General features: G+C 51.2%; 1 protein-coding gene across 1 annotated transcript; it reads left to right on the top strand.

Moving 5' to 3' along the window:
• Positions 1-3,341: 3,341 nt before the first annotated feature.
• On the top strand, positions 3,342-12,011 carry DMRTB1 (DMRT like family B with proline rich C-terminal 1). Its single transcript, XM_039239126.1, has 4 exons — positions 3,342-4,499; positions 6,102-6,307; positions 9,511-9,712; positions 11,059-12,011. The coding sequence occupies exons 1-4, from the start codon at positions 3,932-3,934 to the stop codon at positions 11,223-11,225; spliced, it is 1,143 nt and encodes a 380-aa protein (XP_039095057.1). The 5' UTR covers positions 3,342-3,931; the 3' UTR covers positions 11,226-12,011.
• The last annotated feature ends 4,359 nt before the right edge of the window (positions 12,012-16,370 follow it).

The raw sequence follows: 16,370 nt of genomic DNA, 5'->3' as shown, positions 1-16,370 counted from the left end.
TAGGCCCTCATATGGGTTCCCATAGAATCCTGGTTCTCTCTGCATGTCTCACCATTCCTCAGCTTCCATCTGGAATTAGCTGTTTACTGTCTGGTTTGCCAGCTAGAGTGTATGGCTAAAGGTAAGGATCCTGTCTTTTTTATTTCTTCTGTGTCACTTATACTTAGCACATAGTTGGCACTCGATAAATATCAGCTGTGGGTGAAGAAAAGCAACTAATAAGCAGGGCGTCTTAGGAAGTTTCTCCAGATTGATACCACCTTCCCCCCTTTTGCTCCAGTTATAATGGGATATGTAATAAGACAAACATTTCTATTCGTCACTAAGGCTTTCTTGGGGAGAGCACTGTGTTTATTTAGAAGAAATATTGATCTAGCAGATATGAGAATATGGACTTTGAGGATAGATTTTCTGGTTTTGAATTATGGCTCTCCACTCAATGGCTGTAAAACCCTGGGCAAATTACTTCTCTAGGCCTCAGTTTCTTCATGTGTAAAATGGGGGTGAACATAACAGCATCTACCTCAGAGGACTATTGTGAGGATTATATGAATTAACACACACAAAGAACTGAAGAATTACTACATATATAAACAGTAAATGCTAGCAATTGTTATTACTTTTATTAAACCATTAGAGGTTGGGGGGTGGTGAGCTCAAGGAACCAAAGTTGATCACCAAATAATGCTTTGCAGGAGAGTGGTCCTGTTCATCGTGGGTTTTCTGTTTTATATGTTTGAGGAGAGTTGCTGAAGCCAAGCTGATTTACTGTGCCAATTAGAGATGAGATCATTTTGACATTGGCAGGAGAGGGAGGCAAGATGCATTTGTACATTCAACAAATATTTACCGAATGTCTATTTTGTGCTAGACATAGAGGAAAATAAGATAGTCACAGCTGTTACAGAGCTCCCAAAAATTCAAGAAAGAAGAGAGAAGCTAGAGAGGCTGAGGACTGGGAGTGGGTGGGAGGGGGTGCTGAGGGGCAGACCAGTGGGTATGGCACAGCAGAGGAGGATGTTGAGAGAACAGAAATGCTAAGGCAGGATTTTAAAGCATCTGCTATAGGATGTGTCATGTAAATCCTCCCCTCCACCCCCTACAAAAATCTTCAATAAAATTTTCATTGCTCACTGGAGACAGCCCGAAGAAGGGGAAGATAGCAGATATCTGGGTTATAACTGTTAGGGGAAAGAAGCTATAGGCCAAAAAGCCCTTCCTTACTCTTGTGAACTACCAGTAAGGAGGCCTTATCGTGCATGCAATATTTAATGATTATAAATGACACCTTCATGCATTGTGTAATACAAGACCCTTTACCATGAATACAAATTAAACAGTACCAAATAGCAATCATATTAACTGAAAAGAAGAGGGATTATTCAAGACAGGAAACTTGGGACTTCCAGGGAAAAGGAGCCTTGAATCTGGGAGTCACATATGACCACCAACTAGCCCCTTTGTGCTTAATTAGTCAAACTGGTGATTCCTCAGCAACCATGACTTATTATTTTTTTAATGTTTACTTTTCAGAGAGAGAGTGAGCGAAGGAGTGGCAAAGGTGGGTGGGTGGTTGGGGGGACAAAGGATACAAAGCAGGTTCGGACAGCAGCAAGTCTGATGCGGGGCTTGAACCCACGAACTGTGAGATCATGACCTGAGCTGAAATTGGATGCTTAACCAACTGAGGCACCCAGGCTCCCCCATGACTTGTTATTTTATAAACCACTGCTTACGAGGATGTAGTTTCTTAAACATAAGTATGCTAAGGTTTAGGTGCGGGGAAAGAAGGGGTCCACTGTATACTTAAGGCTCCCATCCTTTTCTGACTTCCAGTTTTTCACTTTTACCATCCTTTAAAATAACAATTTAAGGAAATGTATATATTTCTTTTAAAAAAAAGCAGCAACCTGAGAAGTAATCAGTCATTACACTAAATAAAACAAAACTATCAATTTGCCTGAATTTCCGAGTGAAGTAAATAAAGCTCTGTTGGAATTTACCTACACAAACTGAGACTTTCCAGGGAAGAGAGAAATAAACTAGTTTTTTCCCCCTCTTAGATTTGTTTACTGTGTAAACCCTGGGGTTTTTGCATCTTATAATGTGACTACTGATTAAAAAGATAGATGGTTGTTTATTAATGTTCTCAAAGCATGATGCAAATTCACATCACCTTGGGTATATTTTGCCCCTAAAGCTATGAAGTAAATATGGAAGCATTTTGTAGTTAACAAGACCAAAATATGTTAATTTGAATAGTTGCCTGTGAATAGGATTTTCCTTTAAATCATTAATAGGAAAATGAAGAGAGCTTGGGTGGTCAAGCATGAAATGTAAATGAGAGTAGTTTTCTTTTTTTGTCTCATCATTCGATGTTACTTGATGTTAAAATTTAAATTTGATAATGCAGAATATGACCTTATCATGAAACAATGCAGCTTATGCCCCAGATTTTTTGACAGCAGTACTGAAACCATGATTTTTAAGTACCAATTTCAAATGACAAGTGCAGTGAAATAATTAGACATTTTGAATTGGTGGAGTCAGAAAAAGAGCTTGCCCATCCTTTTATCTACAGGACCATATTTTTTTAAATCACAAACTAAGATAGAGGGTGTTGGAGCAAAGTGGAGACAAACCTAGATCTCTTTAAATGGCTATAAAATTACCAGTGAAATTCCTGAAGGGCCAAAGGATACAGGAAGCATATATTTTTGCCCTCTTCTTAAAATGAGGAATATATTTCTTTAAAACAGAAAAAGGCCTTACAAACCTCATTTCAGCGTTCCGCGTCAGCCTCGGAAAACGGCAACCATTTCCTATTGTCAGGCGGCTGGTGAGAAGCGCAAAGGACAAGCTGCCACCAAGAGCTCAGGAAAATCTAGGTGGACACCAGGCCTCCGTGTCTAACCATTCTGCTACCAGAAAAAAATTTCAGAAAAAGGTCAGTTTAAAACACACACATTTTAGTCAGGTTTTAAGTGTAACTATCTCCCTAAATATGACTGATCCTATGATTAAAGCTTTTCAACTTAGGTGTTAGTGACCCATTTTTTTTTTTCTATTTTGGAGGCCTAAAACAAAAAAAAAGACCTTAGAGTGGCATAAATTTCTATCAAACAAGAAAATGAATTAATTTAGTAGCATTGTAAAACTATGAAATTTGTGCCAGTTTTCAGGTGTCCCAAGATTTAGCCTGCTTTACAGGAATGGCAAAATTCACGGCAACGTTAAGAAATGATAAAAAGCTCATGCTAAAATTTCCTGTCGCAAATATGCTTTACTTTGGAAGGCATCAGCAATGTACCACTTTCCAGAAATGCATTTTTATACCACCAAGCCCCTCCCTCTATGGGCAGACCCTTGAGCAGCTATTGCACTGCACGGAGCTCTTGAGAATGTTCTGGAAGCATCACTGCGAACTAGGAGAGAGAAATGAAATTCAGCAGAAGCAGCAACTTTTGGAAGGAGAAACACCATTTTCCTCATAGAACGCTTTTCTCCTGAAATGGGTTGACTGTGAGCTCTGCTCCTCTGGTGCTTTAAATCTGTGGACCGTTGAACGTCACTCCGCCTTTTTTGAAGTTACAAAAATACTTTCTGTCCGCCGTGTGGCGGGAATAGAAAGTTTGGAACATTAAATGCGTAAGACTTCAGATAACCCAGATGACATACATGCAATAGCATCATCCCATGAAGGACTTAATCAACTCAATCCCTTGCATGTAATTAACCAAGGCACACAAAGGCTCCAAATTCTGCATTCCAAAAAAGGAGGGAAAATGCAAGGGTCCTGCAGCAGTTCCCGGGACCTACGGAGAACTGCTTTGTTACAAGTGTATCCAATGTCCCCAGCAGCAGAGACTTGTGGGGCGCCGCGTATCCCTGCCTCACTCGCTCTGCAGCTCCCAGAGGTGGCGGTTGTGCTATGAAGGTGGACCCTGCCAAGCTGGCTGACAAGATGCTGCGAACCCCCAAGTGCTCCAGGTGCCGGAACCATGGCTTTCTGGTGCCGGTCAAGGGCCACGCGGGCAAGTGCCGCTGGAAGCAGTGCACTTGCGAGAAGTGCTGCCTGATCACCGAGCGCCAGAAGATCATGGCTGCGCAGAAGGTGCTCAGGAAGCAGGCCTCAGAGGAGGAGGAGGAGGCCCTTGTCGCACAGGGGCAGGATCTGTTGATTGGGGCTGCGGCCGCGGCCGCAGTCCTGGGCGCAAGCCTCCGCCAGCTGCCTCTGCTGCCCGCTCCGGGAGACTGGGAGCCAGGCTTCCCAGAGAGGCCCCCGCGGGGCCCGAGCCCTGGCCCGAGCGCCTTCCAGCCGGTTCTGGGCGGCCGTGGCGGCGGCCACGTGGGACCGAGCGGCGATCGAGTCGCGGTGCCGGTTCCCGGTTCGGTGGGGCCGCAACTTGGAGCGGAGGTAGCAGGTAGCGGGGGCCCTAACCGCCTGGAGCTGCGCCGGCCGCTGCGGCCCGTGCCCAGCCCGCCGTTCGCCGACTTCGGTAAGATTCCCAGGCCCTGTGTGGCCTCGCCCCGCCTGAGATTCCTCTCCAATGCCCTACGCTGGCGGCCCAGGCCGTCCAGGGTCCTGCGGGGATGGACCCTTGGGGGAGGGGGGGGGTGAGGAATGCTTTCCAGAGGTACTCTTGATTTGGGAAACTTTCCTCTAAATAGAGATTTGGGTTGGGTGTCATTTTGGGAGAAGGTAAAAAGAGCGCCAGAAAGGAACGCGTGGTTCTGACGGCCGTTAAAATACTAAAATTTAGCTTCTTGCCTTGTGCCGTCTAGCGAGAAAGAAAATGGCCCCCAGATGCCTTAGCTGTGGCTCCTTCTTCAGGAAGACACCTGAGAGAGGGGCCCTACTGCACTTGCGCGCTTCTTCCCGCCCTTTACCCTTGGGCTGGTGGCGCCTCCTTCAGGAGGCCACTGTGGGTGGGCCTGCGCAACTTGACTGCGCCTGCGCACTCCTTTTCCAGCCGCTGGAGGCTCCTCCCAGCGGACTTTCTTTGGAAGGGCCCTGGCCCGTGGCGCCTGCGCACCCGTACGCGCCTGTTCCCAGGGCGTGGGAATGAGACCGTACTCTGCTCCCCACTGGAGAACGGTTGATCTATGGATGTTGCCTTTTTCCTCCCCTCCCATTATATGCATAAATTACATGGTTCTCTATGTCTTGTGGTTTCACTATTAAAAGTACAATTTCAAGTCATATAGATTGGAGGCTCTTTAAAATTTCAGTTTCAAGTCACATATAGATTTGAGGCTTTGGGTACAGACGTGCGCTTTTTTGGTTTTCCCTATGGCAGTGCGGTAGGAAGAGGACAGGAGGCTGGGGGAACTGCTCAGTCACCTTGGGCAAGCTCCTTTTGTGGCGGTCTCTCCCCTTTACTAAGGGGACTGGCCCGGACGCTCTCTGAAGGCCGTTTCTGTCTCCTGGGACATTCTAGTAAAATTTAGGTCCCCGGGAAACTAGATGGGGAAGAAAGACCTGAAACGGCAATTCTAGGAGAAGATACCTTTCCCTGGACACAGTGCCTTTCTTTGTTCCCTCTCAACAGGAGCTGAGCATTTAATTAAATGCCAGTCACTGGTGATGAAGAAGTGAAGGGGGGAAAGGCACATTTGTTGCCTTCAAGGATCTTGTCTTTGTCGGAGGGACAGCACTGGTCGAGGAATCCCACAAATCCATGCAAAGAGCTGTAGTAATTGATGGTGTCGCCGTGGTCTGAAGGAAGAGTAGGAGCTGAGGACTTCCAGAGGCACAGTGGAGTTAGGGGGAAACACCTCCTAAACTGAGGGGCCAAAATCTGCGAAGGCCTTGCGGGTGATGAGAAAGGAGAAGCTGTTGGGTTGCAGTGCACGTGGAGGCTGGAGTGGAGGCAGGGAGCCGCCCTCCTGGGGCTCTGTGGTGATGCCAAGGACTTCTTCTAAGAGTAGTGGGACCTGGCTGAAGCGCTTAAAAAGCAGGGAGGATCAAAAGCATAATGGAGGGGGGAGATCTTTGTAAGTGGATCCGAGTGCCGTGTGCCGCCTTTGCACAGTGATGTGACGCTCTCTTCCCTCGCTCCGTGTCGTTTTACCGCTTCCCTCATTGCTTACCTTTTCAGGGCTCTCTCTGAACTTCGGCTCCGATTGTGTGTTGAGGCCTGAGCGCCTGGACAGACAGCCTTCCAAGCTGTACTCCAGCCTCTCCAACATGCATTCCTACTGCCCCTTCCCGCTTGGCTACCAGGATGGATCCCCGCCTCCGGGGGCCCTCCTGCAGCGGGGCTTCCGGCACGTGTCCTGCAGTCCCTACCACAGAGGAGGCTTGGTAAGTCCCCCCCTCGCTCCTTTCCTGCTTCCTCCTTATCCCACGTGCCCTTTTGCTATTACGGACCCTCAGTCCCAGGCAGCGACCCGCTGTGCCAGTCTGTGCCAGGCCCCGAGCACGCGTAGGACGGATACAACATCGGCCTTGTGCAGTGTACACCTGTGGGAGTGCGCATATGTGGGCAAGTCCATTCGTGTGCAGACAAGTTGGCCTGGGCTGTGGCGTGTGCTTTTCAGAGCTGGGCGCTCAGGTGAGAAGGAATGCAGACACATCTCAGATAAACCTGGGAGGAACCACACAGTACCACTGACCGAGTGAGGGACCGCCAGCCTGGACTCACGGAATGCTGGTGTTGGAAGGGCGCTTCATTTTGCTCCTGGCACCACACTGTTGAGGGCAGAGCCAGGAGCACACGTAGGTCCCCTGCCCAAGTGTGTGGGCCACTTGAGACTGCAGAGGGCTTTCGGGAGGAATTCAAGCTTAGTCATGAAAAATATGGAAACTTTCCCCCAAACATAGGCCTGGAGTTTTGAATACTGCGTATGGAAGAGTCAGGCCATCCCTGTTATGTAAGGTACAAGTCGGGGTGACCAGGTTTTGTGGCCTTGGTTACCGGCTCCTTCCAGAGCGGTTGAAAGTCCTTCCCCTTTTGGCAACCCTGAGATGTGTCATGACTGCAGGGTCACCAGAGGCCCGGGTAGCCAGTCCTGCCTTTGGGCCCATAAGGCTGGGCCTGTGGGGAAGGTCCACTCCAGTGCGGCTCAAGCTCACGGAAAAGTAGACCTCGGTTACCTTTCCTCGCTCCCTCAGAGCTAAAAGCCCAACAACCCTGGGTGTTAGATGTTTCTCTTGGGTGGAGGGTAGAGAAGAGCGAGAACAGAGCAGGCTTCTTTGTTTACTGTGGAAAGTGATTGAGAAGGAGGAGGAGCACCTGACATTTCCATGCCGTGAGTCTTAGCTGCAGAGTGTGGAGCGGGTCCGATGAGCTTCCAGATGTGTCCAGGCGGGTCCGGCACACCGGGCGCTGGGTCCCCACTCCTGCTGCCGCCCCAGCAGCATCTCCTCAATTTCGGATTGAGTTCTGCTGATAAGCCATTTTCCATTGATCCAAGGGGAAACAGTTTGGAAACCACTGGTCTTGATAATGTCTGGGGTGCCTCCTAATCCTTATGTGAGCCATCGGGGTGCGTGCTCTGTATCCCTCCACTGTAGAGTGGAGGAAGAAGACTCAGAGAAGGTAAGTATTTGCTCATGGTCACAGAACCGGGGAGTGACGGACTGGGACTCACATTACATAGCTGGTCAGTAACAGAGCAGCAGTCACCCCAGCTCTGGAGCCCTGGCACTTTCTGCTGCCTGGGGTGTTGTCTTGTCATGCGGAGGCAGAGCAAACATGGCCCTTGACTCTCCCATCCCCCACCCTGAACTCTGTGGGTGCTGGCCACCCCACTGCAGCCCAAGGAGAGCACAGCGCCTCCAGCCCTCACACAAAGAGGGGGCTCTGGCCAAGTGGAGCACGCACCCACCGTCTGCTCACACAGAAGCTTGGATGGAGCCTGGCGTCCAGGGTAGCGCTTTGATTGACAGGCTTGCCAGACGGCCTTTGTTAAGAGTGTGATCTCAGTTGGTTTATCTGGGCCTGAGCTGCCACCACAGGCCCCAGGCAGGAGCTGTGATCCAGGGAGAGGCTTGGCTGAGCAGCTTGGAATTAAAGCACTAATAATCCCCCTTCCCACCCCCTCCACGTCTGGATAGAGGATCAGGGGTTTATTTGTGAAGTTCTTTCAAACCCAAGAACCTATGAATTGCTTTCATCCTTGTCCTGCTGCCCCCCTGCCCGGGCTCTGAGATACTCTCCGGAGAGGTCTTCAGCCTCCTCTTCCTGTCCCTGCCCCGTTTGCTGCTGCTTTACTTCCTCTGTTCTCTTCCCACAAAACAGCACCAGCTCGGAGCCCGACAGACCTGGGATCCAATCCTACCTCCATTGTTTACTAGCCATATGGCCCTGGGAAGTCATCTAACCTCTGAGGATCTCACTCAGGGCCCCCGTCCGTATAGTAGGGGTAAGAGTATCTATCTCGCAGGGCCACTGACAGACAGAAACGGTGTCATGCGTGGTGATATGTGCCTGGCACAGGATCTGGCAGGTAGTAGGCACTTAACTTAAAGGTGGGCTTTCTTCCTTTCCTTGGAGTCAGAGTAAGTTAGGAAGTGATTTTTGCAGACTTCCTCAAGGCCTTAACATGCTCGTGTGTGACACACCAATGCGGGGGCAGTGGGTGGGGTTTCTCAAACTCCCTTGACAAGAACACTTTAAGAGCACGTAAAATCTCTTCTAGGACATTAGGGTTCTCCAGAACACAGCTTGTAAAGTGCTGCTCTAAAGGATCTGGATGGAGAAGTAAATAATAGGAGCTGCATCTGAAGTTTATTATTATTTTTTATTACATTCATGTCTTTGTGTGTTAAGCTCCAATCTGTGTAGTCCCCACTCCAGATGCCCCCATTCCAGCCTTGGGGTCCTGTGGCATGAGCTCAGCCTCCATGTCCTGAAGAAGGAACAGAAATGTGGAAGGGCCGATCGCCGCAGTTGCTTTGCTGAGGTCCCCCAGGTTCCCTGGTCTCCGACAGCTGCACCGCACCCTGTTATATTGGAACAGGGCCTCCAAAGGCCCCCTGCCTCTCGATTCTAAGTCCTTAGCTGTACCAGAACATGGGGCCACAGGTGGGGGGGGGTTGCCTTCAGACCCTTCCCCAGTACAGAGCAGCTGAGTCTGACAAACTCGGGCTCCAGCTCTGCCTCGGCCGCTTACCAGCTCTGTGGCCCTGGGCCTGAAGCTTCACCTCACTGACTGTTTTCCATTATTATAGTGAGGATGCTACTAGAACCTCCCTCCTAGGGCCATGAGGGTGGAGAGAGGTCATGGATCTAAGCGTACACAAAAGGCCTCTGTGTGACTGTGGCCATTCCCCAGGCTCACCTGAGATGTGCCAGTATTTCTTCTTGCCTTCATTCATTTGGTGGGTGTTTGCCGAACACCCTGTTCCAAGCGCCCTGTGCCCAGGTGTTTGGGCCAGAGAGGTGAATCGACCCCTTGGGGAGCCCCCTCATTTAGGAGTATGAGACCTGTTTGATCAGCCCCTCGGGCTAAGCCTCTTCCTCCCCGGCTTCTCGGCTTCTTGGCTGTGTGTGTGCCCTGCAGGTGTCGGAGAACGTGGGAGACTTCCAGCCAAGCTACTACCCGCCGCCGCCGCCGCCGCCACCGCCGCCACAGCAGCAGCCGCAGTTCCTCCCGCCGGGCTTCCTGTCTGCGCTGCACTTCCTCCCGCCGCCGCCGCCACCACCGCCGCCGCCCGCATCTTTCTCTCTCGCTGCCCTGTCTGATACAGACAAGGAAACCGCTGGTAAGTGAGCTCTAGCCCAGCGTCTGGGGGAGCCAGGAAGACATTCTAGAGGAAGGGGGTCCTGAGCTGAAGTGGCTGTGGAGAGCAGGGAAATGGAGAACAGAAGTTAAAGTGTACTGGACCCTGGGATAGGCTCTTTCCTTATACCCCTCCATTCATTCCATATGCAAGCATCTAAGAGAGAGGGTCCCCAGTCTCAGATGAGAAAACCTATAGCACCTTGAGAGGTTCTATGGCAGATGGCAGAGCTTGGATTTCAACAGAATTCTGTCTGGATCCAGGTCCGCTGCTGATTCCCTCCCCTTATCAGTGCCTGTGGGCAAAGGCGTGAAGGATGCCATGCACGTGGTGTGTTCAGAACACCCGAGGTGCCAGGCTTCTCTGGCTCGGCTGGGGCTTCTCTTGCTCGGCTGGGGCCTCTCTGTCTGGGGAGACAGCAAATGCTGAGCCTGGGGCAGTAGCTGGAGCTGGGACAGGCCTGCTGGGAATGGCTCCTCTACCTCAGGCCACTCCTTAGAGAGAAACAGACCAGGAGCTCAGGACCCTGTCCTTTGCAGCTCTGCCACTGGTGCACTGGGAACCTCGGGCACTTGTACCCTCTCTAGGACTCAGTCTTCTCATCTGTAAAATGGGTCATGTCACAGGGTTCCTGTGATAGTCTGTTGAAATTTTGGATGTAGAGATGCTTTGGTTTTCTTTTGAGGACTCTTGCAGCTTCAAAGGTTCTAAGATATTTTTTCCCCTTTCAATCTTTCCCTGAGGCTCCTTAGGAAAAGAAACTAAGGCCTATTAAACACTTGGCTGTGTGTGAGATGCTCAGGTGCATGGGATGTAGCGTGAAGCACGCTGGCCCCCGAGCCAGAAAGCCTGGGTATCGGTCCTGGCTCCAGCATTTACCACCTGTGCAACCTTGGTCAAGTTCATTCACTCCTTGGTGCCTCAGCTTCACCTTCTGCAAAAGTGGACTAATAATGGTCCCTACCTTATGAGGTGATTCAGAGGATTAAACTAAACCTAGAACGAGGAAGGCATTAGCGTTCTCATCGTTTCCCCCAATTCCCCTTGCTGACCTTGATGATGCCGGGTAGCTCTCATTTGACAGAAGGAGGCTGAGGTTCAGAGCTGGGGAGTAGCTTGCGACAGGCAGAGCTGGAGTTTGAACCTGAGTCTGTGTTGTGTGGCGGGGACTAGGTTGCCGGTGTCCAGACTAGCAAATGAGAGGCAAAGTCCGTCTCCGTAGGAACCGGGAAGGGTGAGAGTGCCTTACAGAAAGTTTACATCTGAAAGTAGGTAATCTTCCTCCGGTGAATCCTGTAAATCTAGCCCCTCTTCTTTGTCCTTCACAGACGACCAGGATATGGAGGTGTCTGCACCAGAGGTGCTGCCCGAGGTGCCGCCCGAGGAGGAGGAGGAGGAGGAGGAGAAGGAGGAGGAGGAGGAGAAGGAGGAGGAGGAGGAGGTTGAGCCGCCGCCTGAGCCCAGCCAGCCGCCCTCTCAGGAGCAGTCTGACTAGGCCCGGCCGCTCGGGCCAGCAGCGTGGGGGCTCGGGGGTGTTACAGCAATGCTGTTCTTGTCTGGGTTCAGGGATGGGTAGGGAGGAAGGATAGTAGTAGGCATAAGTAGCAGTTAATTTCCATTTCAAGACAGGAGGAAGGAGGGTGCTTTCTAAGGTTCTCTAAGAACAGGATGGAGGATGGTTAGCGGAGAGGGCCAGGGCTCTGAGGGGCGGGGGGGGGGGGGGGGGGTGGGGGGTTGCTGGTGGAAGCTCACGTTTAGGAATGAATTTAACCGTGTCCAGGTTGCGCCGCTGTCCGATTCACTCCCAGACGCGGTCTTTGATTTCCTCAGGCCGGGTTCCAGGATGGGAGGCCCATCTATTTCGGCCTTCTGCTTCTGCCTCCGCTTGGTCCCCTCTGGGAGCAGACACCAGGCTTCCAGCACATCCAGGTGGCTGGTGTGAGCAGCGGGGACCAGGGCGCTGGCAGCAGGTTCTGCAGCGCCCTTCCTTGCTGCTCGGGCTCCCGAGCTGCCCCGCCCCTACTCCAGTACTAAGCGTCCTGACCGCTGGTGCTCCCATCCGTAAAGTTTGAGCCATTGTAGGCATCATTTCTGCTTTAAAAAATCTGTTACAGTTTGACTATTTGATAGTTTTATAGTGATTGCCAACTTTAAAAAGGAGGCTGTTTGTAAGCACTGAGGCGATTCTCAAGATAGTAGAACGTGCTTCTAAATCATCTCTGGCATCCGTTCCTTCTCTGGGGACAGTTGACTGTTGAAATAAAATGAGCATTGGAAATCATTGTGGAAGGTTTATTCTGTCTCTAAATCCTTGCAGAAGGCAGTGTTGGGTTGGGGGTCCGGGGCCTGGCAAGCTGCTCCCTGGTCTACCTCTCCTTTCCCTTTACCTCTATTACCGAAAGAGAGGCTTGGGCTAGGCTACTAGATTTTTTATTATCATTATTGTTACTATCGCTACTCTTTTCTTAAGCGGTGGAGACCTTTGGAGGAAATCGGATGCAGACACAAAAAGATTTTTTCTAGTCCCCCTTCCCCAGCTGTGTGGGTGGGCAGAGACAACCTTCTGGAGTAGTTGGGGCCTCAACTACATCTTACGTAAAAAAAGTTTTTTTTAATATTTATTTTTGAAAGAGAGAGAGAGAGTGTGAGCAGGGGAGGGTCAGAGAGAGAGGGACAGAGAGAGATACAGAATCCAAAGACAGGCTCCAGGCTCTGAGCTAGCCGTCAGCACAGAGCCCAACGCAGGGCTCGAATCCACGAACTGTGAGATCATGACCTGAGCCGAAGTCAGATGCTTAACCAACTGAGCTACCCAGGCGCCCTTCAACTACATCTTAAAGAGCAAGAGTGAATTAGGTGAAAGTAGGCACTCCCAGTAGGGGGTGCAGAAAGAGAATAGGGGGCCTGGAGTGAAGGATTCTGGGTGAGTCCAGGGGAGGACTGGCCTTCAAGAGAACAGAGCGACCTGCTTCCTGCCTGACCTGTAGCATCCTCACAGGACAAGTGGCAGGAAGATCACCAAGAAGTGCTCCTCCGTGTTCTCCCGACAGTGTAGTGGTCAGGCCTGGGCCCGCTCTATCGGAAGCCACTGGAGCAGGTAGAGCCCTAGGAATTTTTCAGTTAGTGCTTTACAGGCCGTGCTTTCAGCAGGGCAGACCCAAGCCCTGCAGACCTGTAGGTCAGCTCTGGCTTCAGTCTGGTTTTGGATTAGCCTGGCTTTGAGGCTGAAACCCCCCTGCCCCCCCTCCCCAGTCCTGTCCGTGGGTCCACAGTACTGCAGGGGCCCTGGGTTCCATTTGGCCTCTCCCCCTGACCTCACTGGACCCTGACCTTCTGTCAGAATGGCCAAGTGAGGCTGGATCGGTGCCTCTTTTTCAATACACTTTATTTGATCTTAGCCTCCATGTTTTTTTGAAAGATTTTTCAACCATGCTGCATTAATCAAAGCATTTTTGATCAATGCACACAGAGAGGTAGGAGAGTCTGACCACATGGACTCTAAAACTCCAGACCAGTGCAAGGAAACCGGATGTTTAGTTAGCCTGTGGGATTGGAGATGGGACGCTCTGGCCTGCTGAGGTCAGTGTCCTGTTGCCAGAGTCCATGTCCCCAGGACTCCAGGAAGAGGAGGACTGCTCAGTTCTACAGGCCTGTGCTCTGAGGAATGTCTGAAGACTGTGTGGCATCTTTCCTGGACCCTTGAGAGTGCCTACTGCAGTGAAAAGACTCTGGGATGGGGTCGGAGATCTGCCTTCTTCCCTCACGCCTGGTGTGAAGCCCAAGTTCCGAGAGCCCCGGCTTGTCCCTTCCTGTGTGTTCTCACCATGCTTATTTACCTTGGTGGAATCGGTGGACCCCTGCTCCCTGCAGTCTTTCCAGTCAATCCAGTCTACGCTCCCTGAATGCCCTGTTCCTCCAGCAGCTTCAGCGTGAGCACTGAAACACAAGATCTGAGCATGTTGCCTTGCTCACACACCTATGGCTCCCTACTGCTCTGGGGCCAGTATCTTTAACAGTCTGCCCATCTCTCCAGCCTCTTCTCTCACTGGCTGGCCCAGCCCAGGTCTTGCAGGGGTGGAGTCTGCCAGGTCCAGGCAGAAAAGGATGGGAAGCAGAGATACCCGCAGCTAGCAGCAGCCCTGCTCTCCCCTAAAAGCCAAGGCCTGGCTATGAGCTGGGAGAACGTTCTGGAAGGCAGCTGGCTGGCATTGCCGGACGCCGGAGGGAGGTACTGTCAGGGAGCCGCCAGGAGAGGGCGCGCGGAAAGCAACTGGGCGGGGCCTGTTGCTAGCGACTGGCCACAGCGAGGCACGCAGGCCCGTTGCCAGCCGAGCTGGAAGAATAAGTTCCCGCGCTCAGGGCTTGAAGCGCCCCCCAGAGACTGGGAAATCCCTGGGAAATCAGAATGAGGCGCCTGGGTGGCTTAGTCGGTTAAGCGTCCGACTTTCGCTTGGGTCATGATCTCGCGGTTCGTGGGTTCGAGCCCCGCGTCGGGCTCTGTGCTGACTGCCAGCTCAGAGCCTGGAGCCTGTTTCAGTCTGTGACTCCCTCTCTCTCTGACTCTCCCCTGCTCACGCTGTCTCTCTCTCTCTCCTAGAAATAAATAAAACATTAAAAAAAATTTAAAAAAAAAAAAAAAAGAATGATGAGCCTCTAGGCTGGGCTATGTGATTGCCAACTGCTCAGCAATCATCTGTGCTGTGCCTGTGAAATAGACGCCCTCCTGTATTTCAGACACCAGCCCCAGTCCCAACCCCAGGGTCCCATGGCTTAGTCTTCGTCCTCGCCTTCTGGCACTTTTGCACGTGCTTCCAGCTTCACCTACTCATCTCCTACTTACCCGTTCAGACTTAGCGCACCTGCCGCCCTCCTCCAGGCCATCTCAGCCTGTCCAGGCCCCTCTGTAGCCCTCTCTCGCACGGATCCCACCGAATAGATGTCCCTCTCCCAAGTCTTCAAGTTTCCTGCAGGCAGAGACCAGGTCTCCTTTGTCCCTGTGTCCCCAGTTCCCAGTGTGGCCTCAGCTTAGGCAAGTTCCTGTTACAGAATGAACGGTGGCATCTCAGGGCCATTTTGTGGATTTAGGGGTGGGGAGTTGAGATGCCCTGCTGTCGCCACTCGCCGCTGCATCTTTTGCCTTACCTTTGTGCTCTGTCTGCTGGGATCCCACATGGGCAGAGAGACAGGGAGGGAGGCTTCACTGAAACTATGCTGTATGCTGAGCACTGCACTCCTCCTCTCATTTAATCCTCACAACAACCCACGGAAGAGGTGCATTATCATCCCTATTTTATGAAGGAAAGGGAGGCAAAGAGAAGGATAGCAATTTGCCCAATGTCACACAGCTTCTAAAGGTGTGCAGGGGGCCACATCCATGGGCACAGTTACAGGGTTTTGGGGTTTGTTTTTTTAATTAAAAATTTTTTTTTTAATTTTTTAAAAAATTAAAACGTGTATTAAACGTTTTATTACAACGTTTATTAAAATTAAACGTTTTATTAAAACGTTTATTAAAATTAAACGTTTTATTAAAACGTTTATTAAAATTAAACGTTTATTCGTTTTTAAGAGACAGAGACAGAGTGCGAGTGGGGGAGGGGCAGAGAGAGAGGGAGACACAGAATCTGAAGCAGGCTCCAGGCTCTGAGCTGTCAGCACAGAGCCCGACGTGGTGCTTGAACCCACGAACTGTGAGATCATGACTTGAGCTGAAGTCCGACGCTTAACCGACTGAGCCACCCAGGTGCACCAGTTAGAGTTTTTAGTATGCATTTTCCCCTGAGTGACTATCTTCAGATTTTTTTTCAACCCTGTGAGTGCTCCCTCGTTTCTGAGCAGATTCTAGCATAGCATAGGGAGAGCGGCCTAAGGACCTTTGCCTCTGGAAGCCACGTCCCACTCTACTGACCGCAGTACACAGAGGCTCCTGAGAAAATGCTAAGTAGGCATCATGGTGATGAGTGTGGGCAGGGCCCTCCGGGCCTCGGCCAGAGGTGGTCGGCATCTCCTGTGGCCTGGGGTTCACCGTAAGCCCCACTGTGTGAGCCAGGACTGTCAGAATGCTGGTTCTTGCGGCTTGTCTTCTAAGGCTGCACTAATAGGTTTGGTTCCTCAAACCTTACCGGAGAGAAGCTCTCCCACCATGATGCCCCCAGTTTTCCTGGAGACTGGGGTGGGGGTGCTCTGCACCCTCTCGGAGACAAAACACACCCCTCTGGGCCCAATGTGGGAGAGGAGATCCACTCCTTACAGCTCTGGGTATCCTCACAGCTCCTTCCACTCCTCAGTGCTGTGGTCTTGGTGGACCTGGTCCTACGTTCCTCTTACTGGGGGCTGCTCAGAGACCCTAGCTGGGTTGTAGCCTGTCTTGTGGGCCATGCCCCAGGGTCTTCAGGCCCCACTCCTCCTCCTTGCCTCTTCCCACTTGTGTGTTCTTGGGCACATCACATCTCTTCTCTGAGCCTCCCTTTGCCCCCTGTAACATTGGTTCAGGGATGTGCTGAGGAGGCAGGAAGCTCTTATATGAAATGCTTCTTCTTTTAAAAAATTTTTAACGTTTATTCATTTTTGAGAGACAGAGTATGAGTGGGGGAGGGGCAGAGAGAGGGAGACACAGAATCTGAAGCAGGCTCCAGGCTCT

Source organism: Hyaena hyaena, unplaced genomic scaffold (assembly GCF_003009895.1).
Source record: "Hyaena hyaena isolate Hyena2069 unplaced genomic scaffold, ASM300989v1 scaffold_5, whole genome shotgun sequence".
Taxonomy (NCBI): domain Eukaryota; kingdom Metazoa; phylum Chordata; class Mammalia; order Carnivora; family Hyaenidae; genus Hyaena; species Hyaena hyaena.
Note: the sequence above shows the minus strand (reverse complement) of the source record. Positions and strands in the feature narration are given on the sequence as shown.